The following is a 24,840-nucleotide window of genomic DNA, read 5'->3' as shown; positions in this document are numbered from 1 at the left end:
TCACTGACATGTGTCACCTGTGCTTCAGGCTCGTGAGGAGTATGATGATGCTCTGAGCTCCGGTCAGCAGGCCTTCCTATTGGAGGAGAGTGATGAGAGTCCAGATATATTCTCTCTGAGTGTGGGCAGTCTGCCTCCAGGAGAGAGCGCCTCCATCAGGTTGGAGTACGTCACTGAGCTGGCTGTGCAGGCTGATGATGGTCTGAGGTTCTGTCTGCCTGCTGTGCTCAACCCTCGATACCAACCTCAGGGTAGGACAACTTCAGAATACTTGGACCAGAAATGCTTCAATGACACTTTTGACAGCCAAACACTACAACACCAATGAGTCATGGCAAATGGCTGCCCTTCCTGAAACTGGTTTTGTTGGAGGTTTTCTGTTGAAAGTACATTTTTCATTCTCACTGTTGCCAAATTATTGCTCATATTGGGTCATGTGATTGTTGGGTTTTCTCTGTGTTATTGCAGCATTTAGAGTATAAAGCACTTTGAGGTAACTGTTTTGAGGTTCTTAATAACGTAAAGGATTTCAGTGTAAGCAGCCTCATTAATTACAGCATATTTTACCTGATGTTGTGTACAGGTAGTGAAGGTGCAGGTGTCCAGGTGACTTCTGCTCCAGCCTCTCTGGTGCCCTACAGTCTGTCTTTTTCTGCCCAAGTCTCCTCTCCTCGTCCAATCTCTAAAGTAGAGTCCAACTGTTCCCTGGACCCTCTGCAGTACCTCAACACTGATCAAACCCAGGCCACGGTAGGTAGAGTGCTGATGTGTCTGCTGTGTGTGGTTGTTACTTATTACTGAGGAATAAATATGAATGTGTTTGTGGTGTGCAGGTCAAGCTGGCTGCAGGACACAAGTTTGACAGAGATGTTGAACTGCTGATTTATTACAAAGACGCCCACCAGCCCACTGCTGTGGTGGAGGCAGGACAGGCCTCTGCTGAGCTGGGTGAGTAACATTAGTGTCGTTATTAGCTTTTTAGTAAAAAAAATATCATTATTCATATTCTTCAGCTCAAGAGTTATAGCTCTGATCAGAAACGTTGTGGGTATGAATGTCAAGGTAATTTGCGCCTTTTAATGATCTTTAAACTGGGTTTTTTTTCCAGTGGATTTATTGTCCAGCATAGATCTTTAATGAATTTGAAAAATAAGAATTGTTAGGCTTGCATAAGTTTGAATGTATTTTGGATTTTCTCTAATCCATACATGGTTCAAAGTTTACAGTGGTGTAAAAAAGTGTTTGCCCTCTTCATGATTTCCCTTTTTTTTTTTTTTTTAGATTGTCACGCTTTCAGGTCATCAAAGTAATTGAAATATTAGACAAAGACAACAGAAGTAAACAAAAAATATAGTTTCTAAATGAACGTGTTTTATATGAAAGGGAAAAAAATCCAAACCTACCTCGCCCTGTGTGATAAAGTGATTGACTGACTTTTTAAGGTCATGTCAAAGCATCTCAATCAGATTTAGTCAGGACTTTGACTAGGCCACTCCAGAGTCTTCATTTTTTTTCCTTAAGCCATTCAGAGGTGGACTTGCTGTTGTGTTTTGGATCATTGTCCTGCTGCAGAACCTCAAGCGTGTTTCAGCTTGAGGTCACGAACAGATGTCCAGACGTTCTCCTTCAGGATGTTTTAGTAGACAGCAGAATTCATGGTTCCATTTACCACAGTGAGCCTTTGTGTTGTTTTTTTGTCAGCAGTGGCTTTCTCCTTGAACTTTCCTGTGAATGCCATTTTTGAGTGGTGCTTAAGGTTCTGCAATTTCTTTTAACTTGACAAAGCCAAGACCTGTTAACTTCTCATTTGTGATCATGTTTGACTACAACTGGTACAGACATGGACAAAATTGTTGGGACCCTTTGGTAAATGAAAGAAAAACTCACAATGGTAACAGAAATAACTTTAATCTGACAAAAGTAATAATAAATAAAAAATTCTATAAATCTTAACCAATGAAAGTCAGACACTGCTTTTCAACCATGCTTCAACTGAATTATTTAAAAAATAAATACATGAAACAGGCCTGGACAAAAATGACGGTACCCCTAGAAAAGAATGAAAATAACGTGACCAAAGGGACATGTTAATCCAAGGTGTGTCCACTAATCAGCATCACAGATGTGTACAATCTTGTAATCAGTCAGTGGGCCTATATATAGGACTCCAGGTAGTCACTGTGTTGCTTGGTGACATGGTGTGTACCACACTCAACATGGACCAGAGGAAGCAAAGGAAAAAGTTTTCTCAGGAAATTAGAAAGAAAATCATAGACAAGCATCTTAAAGGTAAAGGTTTTAAGACCATCTCCAAGCAGCTAGATGCTCCCGTGACTACAGTTGCACATGTCATTCAGAAATTTAAGATCCATAGGACTGTAGCCAACCTCCCTGGATGTGGAGGAAAATTGATGACAGCTCAAAGAGACGGATAATCCGAATGGTTACAAAAGAGCCCAGAAAGACTTCTAAAGAGATCCAAGCTGAACTTCATGCTCAAGGAACATCAGTGTCAGATCGCACCATCTGTCATTGTTTGAGCCAAAGTGGACTACATGGGAGACGACCAAGGAGGACACCATTGTTGAAAACAAATCATAAAAAAGCCAGACTGGAATATGCCAAACTATATGTTGACAAGCCACAAAGCTTATGGGAGAATGTCCTGTGGACAGATGAGACAAAAATTGAACTTTTTGCCAAGGCACATCAGCTCTATGTTCACAGATGGAAAAATGAAGCATATCAAGAAGAGAACACTGTCCCAACTGTGAAACATGGGGGAGGCTCGGTTATATTCTGGGGCTGCTTTGCTGCATCTGGCACAGGGTGTCTTGAATCTGTGCAGGGTACAATGAAATCTCAAGACTATCAATGGATTCTAGAGAGAAATGTGCTGGCCAGTGTCAGAAAGCTTGGTCTCAGTCGCAGGTCATAGGTCTTACAACAGGACAATGACCCAAAACACACAGCTAAAAACACCCAAGAATGGCTAAGAGGAAAACATTGGACTATTTTAAAGTGGCCTTCTATGAGCCATGACCTCAATACTATTGAGCATCTTTGGAAGGAGCTGAAACATGCTGTCTGGAAAAAGGCGCCCTTCAAACCGGAAACAACTGGAGCAGTTTGCTCATGAAGAGTGGGCCAAAATACCTGCTGAGAGGTGCAGAAGTCTCATTGACAGTTACAGGAATCGTTTGACTGCAGTGATTGCCTCAAAAGGTTGTGCAACAAAATATTAAGATGTGGGTACCATCATTTTTGTCCAGGCCTGTTTGATGCATTTTTTTTTTTTTAAAATAATTCAGTTGAAGCATGGTTGAAAAGCAATGTCTTACTTTCATTGGTTAGGATTTATAGAATTCTTTATTTATTATTACTTTTGTCAGATTAAAGTTATTTCTGTGACCATTGTGAGTTTTTCTTTCATTGACCAAAGGGTGCCAACAATTTTGTCCACGTCTGTAGTTACTCTTTCTCATCAAGTTATTTGTTGCGACAGCACTCATTGGCCTGACCAACAATCATAACAATGGAAAAAAAATCAAAGAAAGTCAGTGAAAATCTAAGGAGGAGAATTTTAGATTTGCATAAACAAAACACCTGCAAATTCTAGGTTCAAACAACTGCATGTATGTAAAAGATTTTTTGGATGTGTCACCACTTTAATAAGTTCAAAGAAAGACCCAAACTCTTAATTTTAAGAAATTGGTTGAGATCTTCAGGAACAACCCAAGTATCAGTAATTCTAAAGTGTAACATAAACTTTAAATTTTTGGAACAAAAAAAAAAAGCCCCTTACATTTGACTTAAATTTGCAGGAGTGAAGGAGAGGCTTTCAAATTTAAGAACAATGTACCAGCTGTCAAGCATTGTGGTGGTAACATCATGCTTAACCCTCTGGGCTCTATCCTGGCCATTTGTGGCCACTTCACTTTTCTTTTTTCAACCATTTTTGTTCTGTTAATGGAAATGGATCTTTTTAGTATTTAGTATTCTCCTTAATAATGTCAATAATATTCACTATACACCAAATTGTTCCTCTTGACTCTATCGTGGCCATTTTTGGCCAATTGAAACCCATTATAACCACCTTTTTTGATTCCTTCTTATTGACAGTACTATATCATGCAATTTAGGTAAAATTGCTTTCATTCTAAACTCAACACATGAAAATTGTAGTTTTTCATGTTTTTTACCAAATTACATCATTTACCCATTTTTGGCCAAGCAAGCAATTTCATGTAATATTCCGAGTTTCTAGTAGCGGCCTTTGATAGCTTACCTCACTCCAATGGACCAAAATAATGAAACAATTTTGACATAGGTTTGATCTTAAGGATCTAATAGTTTGTGTTTGTGCATGACATTGCAGCACAAACATGTATTTACAAGATAGACTGGAATAAATAATAACGCATCAAACATTACATAGGCTACAGTGAATTTCTTTCGATGCAGGCTATTGAGCTTTGAGGTTCCCAGTCAAATTTAGCTTTGAAGCATATGTTAAAAGCACTTTTACTCTTGTATTTTTCATAAAAAGATAACATACCCAAAATATTAACTCTAGAAACAAAAACAAAAACAAAAAAACCCCCCAATCACAGGACATTTTGCAGAATTCAAACCTGCAGCTGCAGCGCAAGCAACAACAAACACTGTTTGTAAACGTGTCCTGGAGTTTATGCAGGTGCAGACAGTGCTACTGCTGTAAGTAAGCCTAACAGCTTCCAGATCATTTATTCTGGCAATATGGCAAGAAGGTCATCACTGCTTCACGCACTGTCTGTATGATCTGGTCAGACAGCAAGGACAGCAAGCAGTCATCTGCCCTTGAAGAAAAGACATCTGCCCAAGATGAAGAAACTTCCTCTCCAGAAGATGAGGGGACAATCTCCAAAGAGGCTCACTGCATCACCACTGATGTTGAGTACTAGCCAGTGCCTGAATCCTCTTCTTTGGGGGAGGATTGTGGTTGGGGGGCATGGAGGTGGAGGCCGAGCAGCTGATGGAAAAGAACATAGGACCATTTTCTGAGACCGAGGAGCCGGTGACTGAGTGGATCCCTCATGAAAGGAAAACCATGTGGGCCCACCACTGAAGAGAGACTGCTCTACAATCCAGTACCCACTGGTATCAAACCAGGGGTCACCCTATATGCAGTTTCCTGCATTAGCAGCCTGAGATCTACTTTTGACTTTTTTATAACAAAGAGATCTTTTAGCTGCTGTGCACCCTTATAGACCTGCACGGGAGGCGAAGGTGTGAGGATTGGAGGATTATAGATGAAGTGGAGATGTGAGCCTAAACCAGAATAAAGCAATACATAGCATGTTGGATGACAACACTGGAAGTTCTCAGGAAGTAAAAAAGGGAAAGGGGTTCAGACTCCAACTGACGGAGGAGCTCCGAGGACAACGTCTTTCCTTCGGTCACCTTGGCAGAGGAACTCCTCAGATGAAAACTGGCACAGGGGAAAGAACCCAGAGCTTCCTCCCCAGCTCCTCCAGTTGCAACAGAGGAAGATTTTGTTGTCTGTCTTTGACTTCACCAAAACTACCACGGCAATATCCCACATGCCAAAGCAACAGAGGAATGTGCTTCTTTTGACAGCAACACATAAGGAACCAGCAGTCAGTGATGGGGAATAGAGGATGCGTGAAAGCAAGAAGCAATCCTGGACTACAATAGGCACAAATATTGCTTGGATAACTTAGATGGTGTTGTAGAAGGAAAACTAACTGATGGCTGCTGGCTCTTTTCTCCAATCTCCTGGATGTCTTGGGAAACGATGCCTTTGTCCCGCCGGAAACAACTTCACTGAAGTGGGGGAGTCCTCTACAACCTACAAATGAAGAGTGATCGTGGGAGAGCTGGGACACATGCTGGTGACCTCAACAACGGCAAGACACCCTTGTCCCTGATTCTCAGCCACTTCTGCCATGGATCTCAAGATACAGTACTCTGAACCAGAGTGTGACCCACACCCCACCAACAAAATGAGAAGAAGGTGCAAAAGGCGCACCTCCAGGTGTAGAAAGTGTGCCTACAAAAACCACTTTACTGTGGTTAGTACATCTTGTTGCTAATGAGGATGCACACAGAAGCACACACACTGGAATATAAATTTTGATCATTTTATTGGTCATTTCAGTGGTTATTTGGTCATTAAATTGCCTTTCTGGCCACTAACACACCATTTGTGATTTTCTTTTTGGCCATTCATTCACACACACACACACACACACGCGCACACGCACACACACACACACACACACACACACACACACACACACACACACACACACACACACACACCCTGCCCCCCTTAAAAAAAAAGTAAAAATAAATCATTGTTACTGTTACTGTTACTGACCTGCAATGATGATAAAAAGAAATATTAGGTTTCATCATTCATATGCTAAAAAAATGTGAACTTTATTACTATTTCTATACTTTATTACTATTTTTAATATAATAATACATAATCTGACTGGTATTCAAAGGGTATAATATCTGAATTTGAATTATATTTTGGTTTTCATGACTAGGACTCGCGCTAATTTAAAAAATCAAGTCAATGAAAGTAGAAAAATGTTTTAATATATATTAATTTTATAGCATTTTGTAAACGTAAACAGGGGGTGGCCATTGTGGAATTATAATATTACCTTATCCCATGTTATACCCCTAATTAAAGATGGTGAAAATATTATGTAGTTTTAGTTTGCATTATTCTCCTGAATTAGAAGAAGGTGATAACTATTACATTTGTTAAACTGATTTGTATTACATTGGACTGCTGATTTATTGTGAATGAATGATATTGTTTTATGATGCATTATACTGCTGAGTTAGAAGAAATATTGTGTTTAGAGAGTCACGGCCTTATTCGTCTGATTAGAAGAGAACATAACATACCGGAGAGGTTTTCTGCCCCATCTCAGGAGGAGCAGATAAACAGGGAGCCAAGGTCATAACTTAAGCGCCGTGTGAGAGAAAGAATGTGAATGTTTAGGCTTTTATGACTAGGTGGGGGCCACTAGAGGCTATGAGAGTTTGAGCAATGCTCCACCATTTTGAGATTTACAGCTGATGTTGCAGCGTACATCTCCCACGCGCGTGTGTTCATTAAAATCATTGTTTGACCGACTCTTCTGGACCAGTTGTTGTTTTTTGTGCTCTCCCTCAATAAATTGAACCCGGATTTTAACACCATTTTTGGCCACGAACAAGCTGAGAGGGAGTTTTTTTGTTTTTCTGTCACTGCACAAAAAAACAAAGATGCATAAAACTCATTGATACTTTTAATTATTGCTATGCATCTAACCTCCATCATGGTTAGAAAATAAATCAGTTTGCATGTATTATTTAGAAAAAAATGGGGATTTTATGCTTTTATCCCTACGTAAATCATTAAAATTATGTGATCTAACTGGTATTTAAAGGGTTAAAATTCTGGATTTGATTGAAATTTTGGTCTTGATGAACAGCACTGATGCTAATCAAAAAAATCAAGTCAAAAAAAGTGGAATTTTTTCTTAATATATATGAATTTTATAGCATTTTGTAAACGTAAACAGGGGGTGGCCATTTTTGGCCATGAACAAGCTGAGAGGGAGTTTTTTTGTTTTTCTGTCACTGCACAAAAGAACAAAGATGCATAAAACTCATTGATACTGTTAATTATTGCTATACATCTAACCTCCATCATGGTTACAAAATAAATCAGATGGCATGTTTTATTTGGAAAAAAAATCGGGGTTTTATGATTTTTTTCCATTCATGAGTTCCTAGGATTATTTGATTTAACTGGTATTTAAAGGGTTAAAATTCTAAATTTGAATGAAATTTTGATTTTCATGAACAGCACTGATGCTAATCTAAAAAATCAAGTCAAAAAAAGTGGAATTTTTTCTTAATATATATGAATTTTATAGCATTTTGTAAACGTAAACAAGGGGTGGCCATTTTTGGCCACGAACAAGCTGAGAGGGAGTTTTTATGTTTTTGCTCTCCCTGCACAAAAATAACAATGCATTATAATCAATGTTGATGTGAATCAATTACATGCCCCAGACTCTACTATTAACAATACAAGAAATTTCAGTAGCAATGCAATTATATAAAATTGCGAGATTTGAGGTTGTCTTCCAGCTAGTGCAATGGACAAACAAACTGGTGTTTAAAGGGTTAAAAATTAAAAAAGTAATAACTATTTTATATTTATGAAAAGAACTGAAGTTAGTTAAAAGCTTTATGCAGAATAAATGGCAAAAAAACCATAAAAATAATAAAAATTACAGACCTAATCTGTTGGTTAATCTTTTGGCCACGAACAAGCTGAAAGGGTAGTGATTTTGAACAAGCCCAGAGGGTTAAACTGGTCATATCTGAGCCTGTTCGCATAATTTTGACCCTGTGTGAATTAGAGAAAGTCAAAAATAATGTCACCAAAGATGACTGCATTCTCATTTCACCCTCAACCCCCCCCCCCAAATGACAATCATTTACATGATAAGTGAATATAAACCACACCTACAAACATGTTTATGTCATGTGAAGGCTGTGTGCAGGCAGGACAGGAGGAATGATGGACCCAAAAGTTCAGACTTCAAAAACAAAGATTTATTACTAAATGACAAAAACAGAAAATTGGCTAAACTGGGAATACAGAAACTAAACTGGCAGGCAGACGGACTGACGGAACACACAGCATGGGATGATGGAGATCACGACACAGATAAAGGAAAACACAGGGCTTAAATACGCAGAGGGGGCAATCAGGGAATGGAAGACAGGAGGGAGAGACACAGCTGGGACAAATCAGGCCTAACAAGACACAGGAAGCAAAACAAGACACATTAACATAAGACACGGATCTTCAAAGTAAAACAGGAAACCCTGACTGAACTTACAGACACAGACTCACAAGCTGGGACTGCAACAGAGGGAACAGATAGATGTGGGACCGGGGCACACACAGACTGGACACAGAACAGAGGGAGTCTGGAACCAAAGCTTAAGACTACAAAATCACAAACCAAGATAAACTGGAGGAATAGAAATGTATAACAGAAACCAAAACCCCCACATTCGTAAACCAAGATGAGAACACAAAATAAAGGTACAATACTGAAAACACTGTCAGGTACCCCAACAGTGGAATATATTAAAAATTGTAAACTTGACATTTTTCTGTCTTTTCATGTGTTTCAGGCTCTCTGATGGGTGATCCAGTGGTGATGGTGAGTCTGTACCCCGAGTTCCCCCAGTCTGTGATGTCTTCAACGGCTTCATGTGGAGAGTTTGTGTTCTTAGTGGATCGATCTGGAAGTATGGACTGTGCTACCAATAACAGTGAGCAGGGGGAATCTCGGATCAGCAGTGCCAGGGTATTTATGATGTGGTGTTAGAGTTAAACCTTTCCTCTGACACAGTGGCCTCATCATCTTCTTCCTCTTCCCTGAAGGATACTCTGCTGCTCCTGTTGAAGAGCTTACCAATGGGCTGCTATTTCAACATTTACAGTTTTGGGTCTAGTTATGAACACATCTTCTCGTGAGTGATTCAGTCCATAAAACTGTGCTTCAGTCAATGATGCCATTTGTGTGTAAGTGTGTAATAAGATATCTGCCCTAGTTACACCAGATAATTCATTTCTAGAATACTTACAGCTCATTTAGGTGAGCTGCTGTTATGTTATGGTTCTGAAAGGTGGTTTTGAAAGTGCATGAGTGAAACTCATTAAATTACAGTGTAGAATTTGGCAGTGCTAAACAGCCATCAATCACTTATTGTCAAGGCTTGCTGTGTGGCAGGTAGTGGTTGGACCCAAACACAGGACTCTAAGATGGAGTATTTAACTTACAGGCAAAAGCAAACTGAGAAACACAATATATAAGCACTAGAAACAAAACAAAAACTCAGACTAGGAAGAATGACCTAAACTGGTAGTGCATGACATAACAAACATGACACACAGCTAATGCGGAGGAAACGACAACTAACAGAGAAAAATACGGCTTATATACACCGGGGAGTAACGAGGGAACGGGAAAACAAGAGAGAAGCACAGGTGGGGCTAATCCGACATAACAAGACACAGGAAGCAAAGCAGGATACACTGACATAGGACACAGACTAAACACGGCAGGAAAGAGGTAACACGGCACATAAGCAAAGACACAGACTCAGAGACACGGGCTTCACACAGAGATGACTGACTCGGTAACAGAGGGAACAAGGAGACAAGGGTGATTAGACATGCGACTGGGGACTAGGACAGGCACAGAGAAAACATGGGGGCAGAGACTAAACACAGACCAAGAAACATACAAAGGGAGGAAGAACTAAGATCACTAAGCACAAACGAAAGATAACCAAAACCAGGAATAACAATCAAAGAATATTAAACCAAGAACTGAAACACAAACACTGGGTCAGAGAGCCAGTACTGTGACACTTATGTGTATCTCATGGCAGTAAGAGTGTGGAGTACAGCCAGAAGACCATGGAGGAGGCTCTGAAGAAAGTTGAGGAGATGAAGGCTGATCTTGGAGGAACAGAGATCCTGGAGCCCCTCAAACATATTTACAGCCAGCCCTGCATTCAAAATCAGCCTAGACAGGTAACACACACACACACACACACACACACACACACACACACACACACACACACACACACACACACACACACACACACAGAGTTTGTGAGTTTATATTAATAAACTGATAGGTAGATTAAATAACACTGATGGGTGTTCCTGGTCTGCCACAAAGCAAATATGGTTAAAATATGGTCTCCAAATTTGACAGATCTCAATCCAATTGAGCATTTGTGGGACAAACAAGTCCGATCCACAGAGGCGCGACCTCCCAACTTACAGGACTTAAAGGATCTTAAAGATATCACGTCACCTTCAGGGATCTAGTGGACTCAATGCCTTGATGGGTCAGGGATATTTTGGTAGAAAAAAGAGGGACCAGCACAATATTAGGCAGGTGGTCATAATGTTATGTTTGATTGGTGTATGTGCATTACTTTCAGCTTGTGTAATTTGACCTTGCATGTAAACTCTCCTCTCTAGCTCTTTGTCTTTACTGATGGAGAGGTGGGGAACACCAAAGAAGTGATCGATCTGGTGAAGAAGAACTCAGGCTCCCACAGGTGAAACAGCAAAATGATGATGACATGTGCTGCATACCAAACCTGTGTGTTTTAAAAACAGCTGTTGTATTGCAGGTGTTTCTCTTTTGGGATTGGGGAAGGGGCCAGCTCTGCTCTCATCAATGGGATGGCCAAGGAAGGAGGAGGTCACGCTCAGTTCATCACAGGGACTGACAGGATGCAACCAAAAGTAAGACATTAAGTCATAATAATAATGATTATTAAAAAGGCAATATGATGTTATTATTTGGACAGAAGACATAATTTCAAATAAACATAAATGTATAATTTTTTTCTAATTCTTGTTGTTTTCAGGTCATGCAGTCGCTGCGATTTGCTCTGCAGCCAGCTGTGGTCGACATCTCAGTCACATGGGATTTACCAAAGGAAGTGTCTGTCACTGTCCTCTCTCCACCAATCACAGCACTTTTCCAGGGTCAGAGGTCACTGATTTATGCCCAGCTCACTGGACAGGTAGGAGCAGCAGCCTCATGTTGTTGTTTAGGTATTTGATGACAGTAATTAACGTGACTTCTAACACTGTAATTCTGTGTCAGAGCTCAGAGGCAGCAGAGGGCTGTGTGACGCTGAAGTACAGCCTGGCAGGTCATCCCTCTGAGAACCAGCTGCACTTCAGTCTCAGACCTGCAGAGGACACTGGGTAAAACATGTTTAATGTAGAGCACAGTGCTCTGTGGGTCATGACCATGAATTGAAACTAATTGCAGCACAGTGTGTGGTTGGTAGGATGGAGAGGTGGAGCAGAATGGTTTCAGGTGCAGTGCCACCTGTGAAGAACAGCACAGCTCTGCTGATTAACCTCTCTCCTCCTGTAGTTGGTGCGTCGCTGGAGGTGAGAGTTCAGGGTGTCACAAACTACTGGTTTTCTGATTTTCATGAGCTAAAGCAAAAAAGGCTTGAAATATTTACTTTGAACTTTTTCAAGATATCTTTATGGTTATAGATGTTCTAGCATATGCTCCAATGGAACCACTGTTTTTTGGGGAGATTTTAGTAAATGTCCTTTGACTGAGTCAATTAATAACTTCCAGTATCTGACAAGATGAGAACAAATGTAAACATACGGCACTATCAGAGAAGCTAATCGTTGTTTTTTTTTAATCAGATCGCTGTACGATTTACTTGGTTCCCACTTATTAATCAGCCAAAAAGAAAGATAAACTGAGTTGTTCCAGTCCGGACTCTAAACTGCAACTAGGGGACTGCTTTGACTGCATCAGCTGCCTTTTTACATGTTCATCACTGTGTGACCCTGAAGAGGACACATTGGTGTTAAAAGCAAATTAAAATTACTGGTAAACTAATATACTATAATAATATGGTATTCACAATGACAAGCATTAGAATTCTGTGTGTTTTCCTTCTTATCTGCAGACTAACAGTCCACAGGTTGGGTGCTCGGACTCTGATTCGTTCCCTGGAGATGGAGGAGAGAGAAAACAGAGAAGAGCAACATGGAGGAATGAAGGAGAAGGTGGTGCAGCTCAGTGTCCAATCAGGAGTGAGCAGTTCTTTCACTGCCTTCATTGCTGTCAACAAAGACAACGGAGAGGCGATCCAAGGACCTCTTGTCCAGAGAAATATTCCAACAGCCTGTGAGTTTTTTTCATTGTCAGGGATTCTAACAGCTAGTCCTTTTACTGAATCAGAATAACAATGAGAAACCCCGTCCAGTTTATTTTTTTAAAAAGCAAAACTAAAACTGTCACCAACATCTGAAGCTAAAAATAGCTGAGCATCAACGAAAGGAATACTAGTATGATGCTATGAGGAGAATATCAGAGTTAGTCCAGGGAACACCAAAGCACAACTTATTGGTGAACAAGTTAATGAGGCAGTAGATGCCTACGGGCTACTGTGTTCGCCACAGAGCATTAGAAAGTAAAAAGCTGAATGGAAGTACAACACACATCTGCCTGCCAATGATATCGCCTCTTTTTCATCCTATATAGTGGCAATGGATTGCTTTTTATCATCCGCAGCATATAGAACACGTAAGTACAAACCTGAATGAATGGCAGTGGAAACTATTTTTTGCATGGAGGCATGCTTGTGTCTCTGAGGTTTAATAGATTTATATTGTACATATAGGTGAGTGTGAATGACATCACCACAATGGTAATGTAAAGTGCAGAGAGACACAAAAGGGTTGTGTGTTTTATAAAAATCAGCAATCTTTTTTTAAATTAGGTTTTTATTATTTTGAATTTTATTAAAAAGATCTTGATGCATGCTTAGTCATCCAGATAAAGAAATCCCAGAAAGCTCATTGACCTCATACTGCAGGTGATACCCGGTAGAACCTACGCAAAGTCTGTAGGGTTCAAAGAAGATACATAAACAGGTGTACCTTTAAGACCCACTATCTGTATGATCAACTCAGCCTCATAGTTTCTGGCTTTGGTCTTCAACCCGTTGGTAGACAGCTCTAAACACCACAGCCACACCGCATCCAGAACTCCTTGGATTTTTTTTTAAGGTGAAAGATGTCATTATGGATTCGCATACAAGCATCACTACTACAGGAAGAAACATGGATTCCCCACTTTCACCCACTGTGGCCCATTTTTATATTGAGGAAGTGTAAAAGAAGTGTCTGTCATTCTACCCTGGAACACCACTGGGCCACTGGTATAGGTGTGTGGGTGACACCTGGCTGAAAATCAAATCTTAGGGCGGCTAGACTTAGACTGAGATTTCCATCTGTAAAGACTGGGACCCAACACACTGTTACTGGGACCACTTTCAGGAGTGTTTATTGAAGTTGCACACATGGTTTTTACTGTTCGGCACCCCGTCCACCAACTTTCCAGTTGGCTTCCTGCACACACTCCTCCTTCTCTGGTCTCCCGCTTCACTATAAAAAGGAAAAGCCTCCATAGGACAATCATCACCACCTGTCCCTCCAGCCTCCCTGGCACCTCCGCCTTGAGCTCACTGCCCCACCCCTCCCCTGCAGCTGCAGCTGAGCCACAGGCCACACCTCTGCTACACCGTCAGTAATGGGGGACTTTTAAAAATGGATGTGTACCATAACCCATCGCATATGGATCAGTATTTATTTAGGCAGATGAAGAAGAGAGTGCTGACAAATGATGACAAAAAAGTGCCAGGATTATTCTACATAGTCAAAGATCATATAAAGCACTCGAAATTAATATTATAGATGGAAAAGTTTAAACAGACATGCATGGGGAACAACATTGATTCTGCTTCTGCCATCTTGGATGTGTTAAAGGGTTCATTCACAAAGTTCAGGTTAACAATGAAGTAAAAACTGAGGATATGCAAAGAGGTGTCAGCTGAACTGAAACATCTGCTCCAAGCAGGCATTATTGTACCAGTGGACACATCTGAATGGCTGAGTCCTCTAGTGGTGGCAAGAAAACATAAGGGCGACTTGAGACTTTGCGTGGATCTGCGTGAACCTAATAAAAGCGTAATAATGGATGCATTAAAGAAGAACACAATGAATGCCTACAGGCTGTTCTCCAGCCTCTGAAGGATGTTGGTCCGCAGATCTATTCCAGTAAAAGTTCATTCGGGCAGACGCACCTCGGAGGTCATTTCAAAGAAGGGCTTGTGTCCTCACCCAGTCCACCTGACTGCCATCTCTGAAGCTCCTGCACCAAAGGACATGGCTGCACTTTGTTCCTTCCTAGGTTTAATGTTGTGGTTCAGCAAATTTTTGCCAAACAGCGCAAGAGTAGTTGATCCACTTGAGAGCTACTTCGAACAAACTAGAATGAACTGATGCAGTAAATGAAAGCGTCGTTAAGCTGAAAGCAATGCTCCTCTTGGACCTCTTGTGGAGAGAAATCTTCCAACACCCTGTGAGTTTTTTGTTTTTTTAAAGCAAACACTAAAAGTGTCACCCACAACTCTGAAGATAAAGATCACTGATCATAAATAAAAGGAATATTATCATGATTAGGACAACATCAGAGATGGTTCAAAGCACATTTCTAATGCACATGTCAGTAGCATTAGAAAGTTAAAAAGATTAATGGTAGTACAAGATACATCTATGCATGTCTATAGATACTAACCTGTCCTGAACTCATACTCTATCTCCTTTTTTCATCTTACAGTTTCATTAGATTCCTGTTCAGAATCCTATGTTACATATAAAGCATGTAAGTAAAAAGCTGAGTGAAAGGTGATGGGAACTGTGTGTGCATGGAGGTGTGCTTGTGTCCCTCAGATTTAAACATCTACCTGAGTGTGAGTGAAATCAGCACAATGAAAATGTTAAGCGTAGAAAAGCACAAGAGTGTACTGTGTTATATTATTACAGTCAGCAGGTTTTTGTTTTATTTTGAATACCATTTTTTTGATATAGTGAAGAGCAGAATATACTAGAGTCAGCTCAGTGGATCCAAAAGTATGACTCCTTAAAAGGGATGGCAGTTAAACAAAACATGATATATACCACTAAACACATGATTCAAGGAATCAAGATAAACTCGGGGAAAAAAACGAAATACTGTTGAACAATAAAACTTGGTAATCTGACAAATCTGACCCCAAAAAAGTGTAATGAGCAAGTCGTATAAATACTGCAGTGACCAAATAGAGATGAGAGAACTGTGAAAGGGAAAAGTCTTGAAATGACACAAGAGTTAGGAGATGAAAACAGAACAGCCAGACTGAAAAGAGGAAGCTCTAAAACCCAATTGTAGTATTTGCCTTTGTGTTATATCACCAAAATAACATCAACTTAGTGCTGTTATACTTCAAATACCAGAAACATCTGACTTTTTTTTTTGGCTTGACTTCATTGTAGGCATAAAGAAGAAGAGTGCTCCATTGCCCATAAGTAAGTAAAATTTGAATGACAAATCAACACACACATACACAGCCATGCAAATAAAGGCACAGAAACAAAATATTTCTGTTTTAACTTGAAGTTTTATATATTAAATACTGTATGTAGTGTAGCTGCAGTACTTGCCTTGGTAGACAGGATGTATGCTACATACATACAGAAAATCAGGTTCGTACAACATTTTGCAAAATTTATAATTTAATTGAACAGATTTACATTTTACATTTTTGTTATGAGTTTTGAGGCACCACATAATATCAGAATCCAGTATTTTAGATTATTTATTGTATACTACGAGTGTGCAACAAAAAGTGAGAGCAGAAGAAAAATTTGCATTATGTGTCAAAAGTTTGATTACACTTATTCATAGAAGGATTTGACTGTGTTTACTATTTCCTACAGTTTACAACATTCAGGACTTCAGAGCTATAAAATAACACAAATAAGATTATGATACGTCAAAAGTCCAAATAAATGAAATTGTGTTTTTACATTTTATGTAAACTATTTTGCTTTTATTAGTTGGGGACATTATCTCCACTTGCCCTCTTAATGTATTTGGGAATGTAAATTCTGAATGAGTTACAGGTCCTCGCAGGATGTAAAAACTAGACTGCTAAGATAAATCTAAAATACTGTTTGTAATATTTGTGTTGTATTTATATATCACCACAGTAATATTAAAAATCTGTACTTTTGTTGTTATTTTAGCAAATTCTTCTTAAATGTTTTAACCCTAATTTATTTTTTTTAACTCTTGACTTCACAGTTGGTACCTTGCAGAAGTTTAGTCGGTGGGGTAAGTATAAGTAAAAGCTGGATGACAGAACAGCACATATGTTTAAAAATAAATGTAAACAAACCGACACATTTCTCTTTGAACATTTGAAATGTTGAAAGTAAAATGCTTCGTCTGTATTTTTTTGTTTGCCATTATTAACATATTAACAGAGAGTATCTTAAAGTGGTGACTGAAGAAGGTTGAACTTTTACAACATTTTGATATATTCCGAATATTATTGAACACCACATAGACGTGAAAGACTACTTATAATGAGCTGTAAGGTACTGCAGTAAAATCAGAATCCACTAGCTTCATTTATATTTTGTTTTCAAATCATTTGGACTGAACTGCTAAATCAAACATGTGGCCGACAGGATGGACAAGTAATAGGAAAAGAACTAACAGGAAAAAGCTTAAGACTAGAAAACAATGGAAACAGGCAATTGTGCAAATCGAGGATGGTGAGCAACTGGTAGAAATACTTCAGCAACCAATCAGAGAACAGGATGCAGGCGAGGAGTGGTGAGGAAACTACTGGCAGACGAGTCAGGGAGGTGAGAGTAACAAGTTGTGTAATGACTGAAGAGTTAGGACATGAAAACGGAACAACCAGACTGAATGGAGGAAGATATCGGACATTTTAAATACTATTTGCAGTATTTGTATTTCATCCAAATAAATTAGTAACAGTCAGTCCATTAATTGTTCTTTTTAACAAATTCTTATCAAATATCTTGACTCCCTTTTCTTTCTTTTTTTGTTTTTACTTCACAGTTGGTGATCGTCTGCATAAAAGTAAGTAAAAATTAAATGGCAGAACAACATCTTTATCTTCATGCATTTTCAAAAACACAGACGCAAATGTATACATGTATATGTATACATACTCTGGTTTTTTTGTTGTTGTTGTTGTTTTTCAAACCATGAATTTTAATTTCTGGGCGAGGATACAGTTCCAACATTAATATTCAAAGTTGTATCTTTTTGTGATTTTTAATTATAGTTTTAAATGACTCACTCGTTTTAAACCTTTGTAATGTGCTCTAAGTCAGTGTGTAAAAAGTTGCATTTTTAAAAACTTCACATTTTAACAAGTTCATAATAATAAAGATTTGTTGTAATGTCTTTATTTCTTCTCTTTGTTTATCTAGAACGTTTTTCATCAGAAGCTTCACAAGGTAAGTGAAACATTAAACAGAAAAGAAACAAAGATGTGTGTAAATACAGTAAGCGACAGTGGAAACAGAAACCTCTGCACTAACCTTCCATCCCCCAAAAAGTGCTGCAACTCACGCCTGGATGACTGCACTGAGAACATCACAGTCGTTTTGATTTTTGAGTGGATGGGTTTTAGCTGTTCCCCAGCCCACTGTCACTCCAGATGCACTTTACCTTAACTGATATTGGTCAACATACTTTACCTTGAAGATATTGTGAGGAATGCCAGGGTAAGCTATGGTCATTTTAACCCCTAAATAACCAGCCACAGGAGTGCCTTGTGTAAGACTGAGAATTTCAGAACAAAACATCTTTTGTATTTCCATGCTGCAGTCATCTTGCATGGACACATACGGCAGAGTCCATTTGGACAGAAGAATGTTGAGTCTACAGAAATAACCTCATGCTTTCTCTGCAGTCATTTACCTTAACTGAGACAGATTTAATCACAGAGTGATTATGCAGTGCCTCTGGGCAAAAATACCTCACTATATTTATTAAAGTGCAAAAAGATGGATGCGATTTCAGTAATTAACTGTTATTAGTGTAGTTTAAGACAGACGACAGTCACAATATATAAATACATTAGCTACTGCATGTAGAAATTGGTACAGCAATCTTGAGAATACGTGACTTATACAGTAACCTACAACAGCAAATGAGCAATGTTGAGCTGTTAAGCTGCTGGTGGTGGTAGCAGTTGATTCTACTTTATGCCTTTTTTGACAGAAGATCCACTTTTCTCCTGCTGAATAATTTATTAGTCTAATATTGTAATAAGATAAGATAACTCTTTATTGTCACTGCACAGTCATACATAGTACAATAGTACAATGAAATTGGAAAACTGTCCTACGTCGGCACTACATATAACACAACACGACACAATACGACACATCACAACGCAACACAAACAACACAACACAGTATATTAACTTAGTAATAAAAAATAAAGAATAAGTGTATGTGTGTTGCACACTGTTATTATTGCACATTAATTATTATTGCACCTTGTTATAAATATAAATATTATTATTGTTATTGTTTTACCGTTGTTACCTCCCCCCCCAAAAAAGTCCAGGGAGGTAGCCAATCAGGTCAGCTATTTGCATTGATCAGGGCTATTGCCCTGTTGTAAAAGCTGTCCTTGAGTCTGTTTGTCCTGGACCTCAGCAGCCTGAACCTCCTGCCAGACGGCGGCAGCTTAAACACCCGGTGTCCTGGGTGTTTACAGTCCCGTAGGATGCTGCGTGCCCTCTTGAGACAGCGAGTGCTGTACAGGATCTTCAGGGAGGCAAGAGGATGTCCAATGATTTTTTGGGCCATATTAATGACCCTCTGGAGTGCCTTTCTGTGTGCTGTGGTGCAGCTGGAAAACCATACACCGATGCAATATGTCAGCACACTTTCAGTGGAGCAGCGGTAGAAGACGGTCAGCAGCTCCTTCTTCAGGCCCATTTTTCTGAGGATTCTCAGAAAGTGGAGACGCTGTTGGGCCTTCTTTAAGACCGCAGAGGTGTTAGAGCTCCATTGGAGGTCTGTGTCTATGTACACACCCAGAAACTTGAAACTGGAGACCTTTTCCACGCACTCCCCGTTGATGCTGACAGGCTGCAGCGCAGACTTCCTCCTTCTGAAGTCAACTTTTGTCTTGGTGGTATTGAGGTCCAGGTTGTTAACTATTAGTCTGTCCGGGAGTATCATATTGAAAGCAGAGCTAAAGTCAACAAAGAGCAGCCTGCATTATAACAGGTGTTAGAGCAACTGGTCGGTAGTCGTTGAGGCTGCTAATGTTAGTACGCTTTGGCAGTGGGACAATTGTGGCTGACTTTAGGCACGGTGGGATGCAGGACTGGCACAGTGAAGTGTTGAAGATTTTAGTGAAGACCCCAGCCAGGTGGTCTGCACACTCTTTTAGGACCCTTAATAATAAAACAATAATAATTAAATAATAAAACAGATAAAAGCGAGGATTTACTGTTATTAAGTTTTCTTTGCTTTACTGTCTTCTGACCTCTTGGATTTAGCATATTGGCCACATTTTTATTATAAAGCATGAGAACAAGACCTTATAAACATCATTTGGTCAGTATTCATCTGATCAGGTTGATTACTTTCAAAAGTTATTCATTAAAATCCGACTAACTTCCGCTTGTTCAGTTCACAAAGTCTAATGCTGGGGTGTGTGGTGTTGTTCGTTTTTAGGCTGTTGTAAATACACAATTTCTCACATGAATTGCTTTGGTAATTATATTTAACGTTACATTTTTGACAGATATTCAAATGAATCATATAAGGCTTTATTTATAACAGTTTCAGGTATAATGGTTTGTGCATTGGTTAGTCATATACACTTTATGTTGTCTCATCTAGCACCATAATCAGGTTTTGTTTTTATTTCATCTTAGATTTTCCAGCTGCTGTGCCCGAACAGCCACCCAGAGACCCTTTGCTGCAGTTAGTCTCCCTGCAGGAGGCGTCTGGCTGCTGGCTGCTTGATCCAGCTCTGGCTGCTGCACTGGGAAAGACCGACGAGGAGGTGGAAAAGTCAAAGCCTGAAAAGGTGGGCTGTTGCTTTGGCTGTTGAAATAGTAACACAAATGTAAGATATTGTATAACAAATTCCATAGCATGATCTGAATGAAAACTAGAATTACAACACAACATAAAACAAATGGAAATAAAGTCAGACTAACTTCTTGCTGCATGAACATAAGCATCTGTATATCAGACACTCACACTCATGAGCAACCACTGAGCTGCACTAAAGTCTGATATTGTCCAGTAACCACAAAGCAGCAGAAATCATTTTCATCATCAAAAGTTCTTAAAGTCTATCACTGTCTTATTTTACATTTATATTATTTGCAGAAATTAAGATGATAATTTTCATGTTTCCTGTTTTATCTGATTGTCTTTCACTTGATGAATTAGGCCAGCAGTGAAGTGTGGGCCACCATCCTGGCTCTGATCTGGCTTCATGGCTTCAAGATGGATGCAAAGGACGAGTGGGAGCTTCTGGCTGTGAAGGCTGCCTCATGGCTCCAAGCTCACAAAGGTAGTAATCATCACAATGAAAATAAAATGCTATAGTCAGCTTTTTCCCCCATATCAATTTCTATAATCATTGTGTGTTTTGTGTTTTTAGCACCGTGTGTGTCAGAGTGTGTGGATGCTGGAAATGTCCTGCTGGGTTGCAGCGTGAAGAAAGAAGCTCTGGGACTCTGAGGGTTTTCTTAAAGTGACCTCACCTTCAGGACTGTTAAGCAGAAGGATACTGACTTACACTATACTGTGTTGCTTTCTTTAGTCTGACCCTTTAATTGTTATAAAATCATTATTTTCCTTGAATCCAAATTGGTATTTAACATTGGATTTAACACTGTAACACGTGTCTGCAGAATTATCTGAACACTCCAAATATACTTTCTGACAGCTACTGTAGAAGCTCAATCAGAAGGTGTGTTCATTCTTTCTCTTCCACTAGATGTGATTGACTTGTTTCATTCTCACTAACATAACCTCCTGTCAAATGTTGCTGACTCAACACTAATAAAACACATGATTTGGTAACACAGACTTGGTTCTCTGCATTAAAGTCTTTAATTCAATTCAATTCAATTTTATTTATATAGCACCAAATCACAAAAACAGTCGCCTCAAGGGGCTTTATATTGTACGGTAGATCGTACAATGATACGATCTACTGTACAATATAAAGGAGAGTTTCAGTATGTCTTTTTTCTGAATGAACACTTCATTTTCTCTTTAAATGGTGGAATTTAGAGGTGAACTCTTCACTTGGTCTTGTAGCCAGTGTCTTCTAAATTGCTCTTAGTCTGGTCAGTTAAGATTAATGCCTGTTTAAGTGTGTGTGTGTGTGTGTAAACAGATTTACTACATCATTGCATCATCCTAGTGCCTGTATACAGACAGTTTGGTAAAGGGCATCTGAAGTTATGCTTCATATTCCATATAATGAAGCAACTGACATGTGGTCTCTGGGGCTGGTAGCTGTTACAGGGGTGCCACTCTACCCTGGGAATATGGATTTGTTGTTTTGAAATTCATCATACATACTCAGGGTTAGCCATCAGATTATATACTAAACTCTGGCATGAGAACTGGATATTATTTCATAAAAGACAACTACAGCGAACAGTGCTGGACATTTAAGACTGGAAAAACAATTTCAATATGAGACAGGATTCTAATCCCAGGAAACTCGATATATAAAAACCTCAGCGCCTTGATGACCTGAACAGGTTAGAACGGGAACTGAAAGTGGCCAACATTTATTTATCAGCTAATTAAACAGATGTTGGCTTTGGATGCTGAGGCTGAAGAAGTCACTTGGATTTGTGATGAAATGTTTCTCCCACTGAAAATGCTGCTTCCACAGGAACAGAATCAACTTTTTGGGATTCTGTGCTTAAGTACAGATACTAGTGCTCAAAATACTCCAGTAAAGGTTGAGGTAATGATCCAACTTCTTTATTCAAGTAAAAGCGAAAAAGCAGAGGCTCTAAAATGTACTAAAAGTAAGAAAATAAAAAAGTAGCTCTTTGGGGGACGTTTCTACCACTCATTTTTCCCCAAAGCTAACTGAACCTTGTGCTATATTAATGTAATAATAAAATCATATAAATTAATGGGATTACAAGCTTGACTTCAGTCTAAATTTTAATTCTAATAAATGTGTTCAGCTTGAATCAGTAAAATAAAACAGGAGCAGATGAAAAGTACAATTTAAAAAAATCTAAATTTTCTGCTGCCTACATTGTAGAGTGTGAGTTTGCCTCTAAGCAGGAAAATGAGTAGGGCAGAGGTTACAGTGGGATTCATGAGGTGGGGAACCCTACAATCAGCAGTGTTGGGCAAGTTACTTTGAAAAAGTAATTAGTTAAAGTTAGTAACTGAATTACAATATTCTAAAAGTAATTAACTTCTTCAAAAGTAACTATTGCGTTACTTTTTGGCCATTTTTAACTACTTTTGATTTTCCCTCCACATTTTACCTTTAAAAACAGTTTATTTGCCTTGTTTGGTATCATTCTTTTCAGCACAACCTCACGTGTCTGAATTTACAGTCATGTTTTCATTTTGACATACTGTATTAACACAATTGATCTAAAATCAGACAAAAAACATAAAATCAGAGTAGAAAAAGTTATATTTTTTACTGTAACAACCATAAACATGTTTAATGAATCATATTTCATAACTTTAAATGCAAATATAAATTGTCAATTTTAAAATCCTATGCACAAGTTTTGCAAACAACAAATTTATTTGCATCCATTTACCTTTTACCCTTTTTTAAATAACCATTTCAAACTATTTACAGAACAATCAGCTGTTCTTCAATAAGATGCCACACAAATTATTTGTGCCACTCCAAAAAAATAATTTCTGTCCACTATAAAGGAGAACATCACAGCCTGATACCTGCAGGTCTGACAGCAGCAGGTGTATCACTCCTGTTTCTACCTGGAGACAGCAGTCACCTCATTGTTCTGACACACAACACAAAACTATCCACAACTCTACACACTAACTACACAAGACAACACATTAACTACACACTCCAAACACACTGAACGTCACAAATCTCTCACATCTCAAAACTCTCTCTCTCTCTCTCTGTCTTGCCGTCACTCCTAAAACTTCCCTTTTTTGTTTAGTTTTTTTGCTCATAAGCAGAGAGTGCTTGCTAGCGCTGTCCTTAGACAGTAAATGTGACGAAACTATTGAGGAAAAAACGCCGCGTATATATTGTTTATCATGACTCTGGTTTTACGTGGCCTATCAGCACAATTTAAAAACTGGTATATATCACCTTGTTGCTTTGTCTTTAAGTGGTCGTGTGATTGGCTTACCAGGACTACTTTATTCTTCCTCAGTCCAACAGCAGCACTCATGCAATTGTTTTGCCCCCTTAGTTCCAGGTGTTGTGCCAAAAAGTGATCGTGATTACCGTCTGCGGGAGCGCGCGCAGCTGTTTAAGGCCTTGTGATTTGTTTCTTGTTTCCTGTTTTATTGTGAAGGTCCGTGTCTCATGTGAGTGAATTCAGTTTTGCTTCCCCTGTCTCCTCTTGTCAATTACTTCCAGCTGTGTTCCCCACCTGTGTGTAATCTCCCTGTGTTCTTCTGTGTGTATTTAAGTCGTGTCTATTCATGTACTAGTTGTTGTTCTGTCTGTAAGTCTCCTGTTCATTCTCTGTGTGTTTTCCCTGCCATCCGCCTTCTTATGCCTCTGCTCACCTTCGTTCATGTTTGCTGTTTAGTAGTTTAGTTTTTGACAGTTTACATTATCTTTAGTTCCGTTTTGCCATTTTTCACCTTGTGCTTTACTTTACAATAAACCACCTTCATCTCAGCGAGTGCCTGCGTATGGAGCCTGATTGATTTTCTCCACACGGCTCATCCCCTTGGCCGTGACAGTAAATCAGAATGTGCAGAGAATTAGTAAGGATGAAAAAAGGGAAACTATGAAGAGTGGAGAGGTGCTTGGTCCAAACGACATACCCGTGGAGGTATGGAGGTGTGTAGGAGAGGGGATGGTGGACTTTTTAAGCAGGTTGTTTAACTCAATCTTGGGCAGTGAGAGAACGCCTTAGGAATGAGGATGTGTACTGGTGCCAACTTTCAAGGGGAGGAAGAAACTGCTGACGAGATGCCAAAGCATGTGTAGTGTCTGTCTTATCTTCTGATGGTTCTTACTTTATCTTATAATTAAAATAACCATACTTGGGATGGGCAGGTGACTGTTTTCATGTGTCTGTTCATTAGAAACAACAATGGTAAAACC

The 24,840-nt window shown here is 39.2% G+C and overlaps 1 protein-coding gene and 1 long non-coding RNA gene across 4 annotated transcripts in view; one reads left to right on the top strand and one right to left on the bottom strand.

Moving 5' to 3' along the window:
• The window catches only part of LOC100709749 (von Willebrand factor A domain-containing protein 5A), a 31,334-nt gene extending 9,726 nt beyond the window's left edge, over positions 1-21,608 (top strand). Inside the window, exons 5-24 of one of the 3 annotated variants that reach the window (XM_019367419.2) lie at positions 29-251; positions 584-750; positions 834-948; positions 9,226-9,401; positions 9,479-9,567; positions 10,492-10,636; positions 11,099-11,178; positions 11,254-11,368; positions 11,494-11,652; positions 11,736-11,839; positions 12,574-12,794; positions 13,152-13,193; positions 15,291-15,335; positions 15,986-16,018; positions 16,797-16,826; positions 17,586-17,606; positions 17,963-17,989; positions 20,438-20,592; positions 20,964-21,087; positions 21,178-21,608. In XM_019367419.2, coding sequence (XP_019222964.1) covers positions 29-251; positions 584-750; positions 834-948; positions 9,226-9,401; positions 9,479-9,567; positions 10,492-10,636; positions 11,099-11,178; positions 11,254-11,368; positions 11,494-11,652; positions 11,736-11,839; positions 12,574-12,794; positions 13,152-13,193; positions 15,291-15,335; positions 15,986-16,018; positions 16,797-16,826; positions 17,586-17,606; positions 17,963-17,989; positions 20,438-20,592; positions 20,964-21,087; positions 21,178-21,257 — 2,151 coding nt within the window. In that variant the 3' untranslated portion in view covers positions 21,258-21,608. Of the gene's footprint in view, positions 1-28; positions 252-583; positions 751-833; positions 949-9,225; positions 9,402-9,478; positions 9,568-10,491; positions 10,637-10,826; positions 10,977-11,098; positions 11,179-11,253; positions 11,369-11,493; positions 11,653-11,735; positions 11,840-11,911; positions 12,032-12,573; positions 12,795-13,151; positions 13,194-15,290; positions 15,336-15,985; positions 16,019-16,796; positions 16,827-17,585; positions 17,607-17,962; positions 17,990-20,437; positions 20,593-20,963; positions 21,088-21,177 lie in introns of those variants that run through there. The other 2 variants (XR_003213696.1, XM_019367422.2) reach the window with 2 other exon arrangements.
• Positions 20,432-23,967, bottom strand: LOC112842078 (uncharacterized). The gene is made up of 2 exons (XR_003213706.1): positions 23,909-23,967; positions 20,432-20,609 (listed from the first exon to the last, which is right to left on the bottom strand). It is a non-coding gene; the product is annotated as an uncharacterized LOC112842078 (long non-coding RNA).
• Between the last annotated feature and the right edge of the window lie 873 nt (positions 23,968-24,840).

Source organism: Oreochromis niloticus, linkage group LG14 (assembly GCF_001858045.2).
Source record: "Oreochromis niloticus isolate F11D_XX linkage group LG14, O_niloticus_UMD_NMBU, whole genome shotgun sequence".
Taxonomy (NCBI): Eukaryota; Metazoa; Chordata; class Actinopteri; order Cichliformes; family Cichlidae; genus Oreochromis; species Oreochromis niloticus.
The sequence above is the reverse complement of the archived record's forward strand: the minus strand, read 5'-3'. Positions and strand labels throughout refer to the sequence as shown.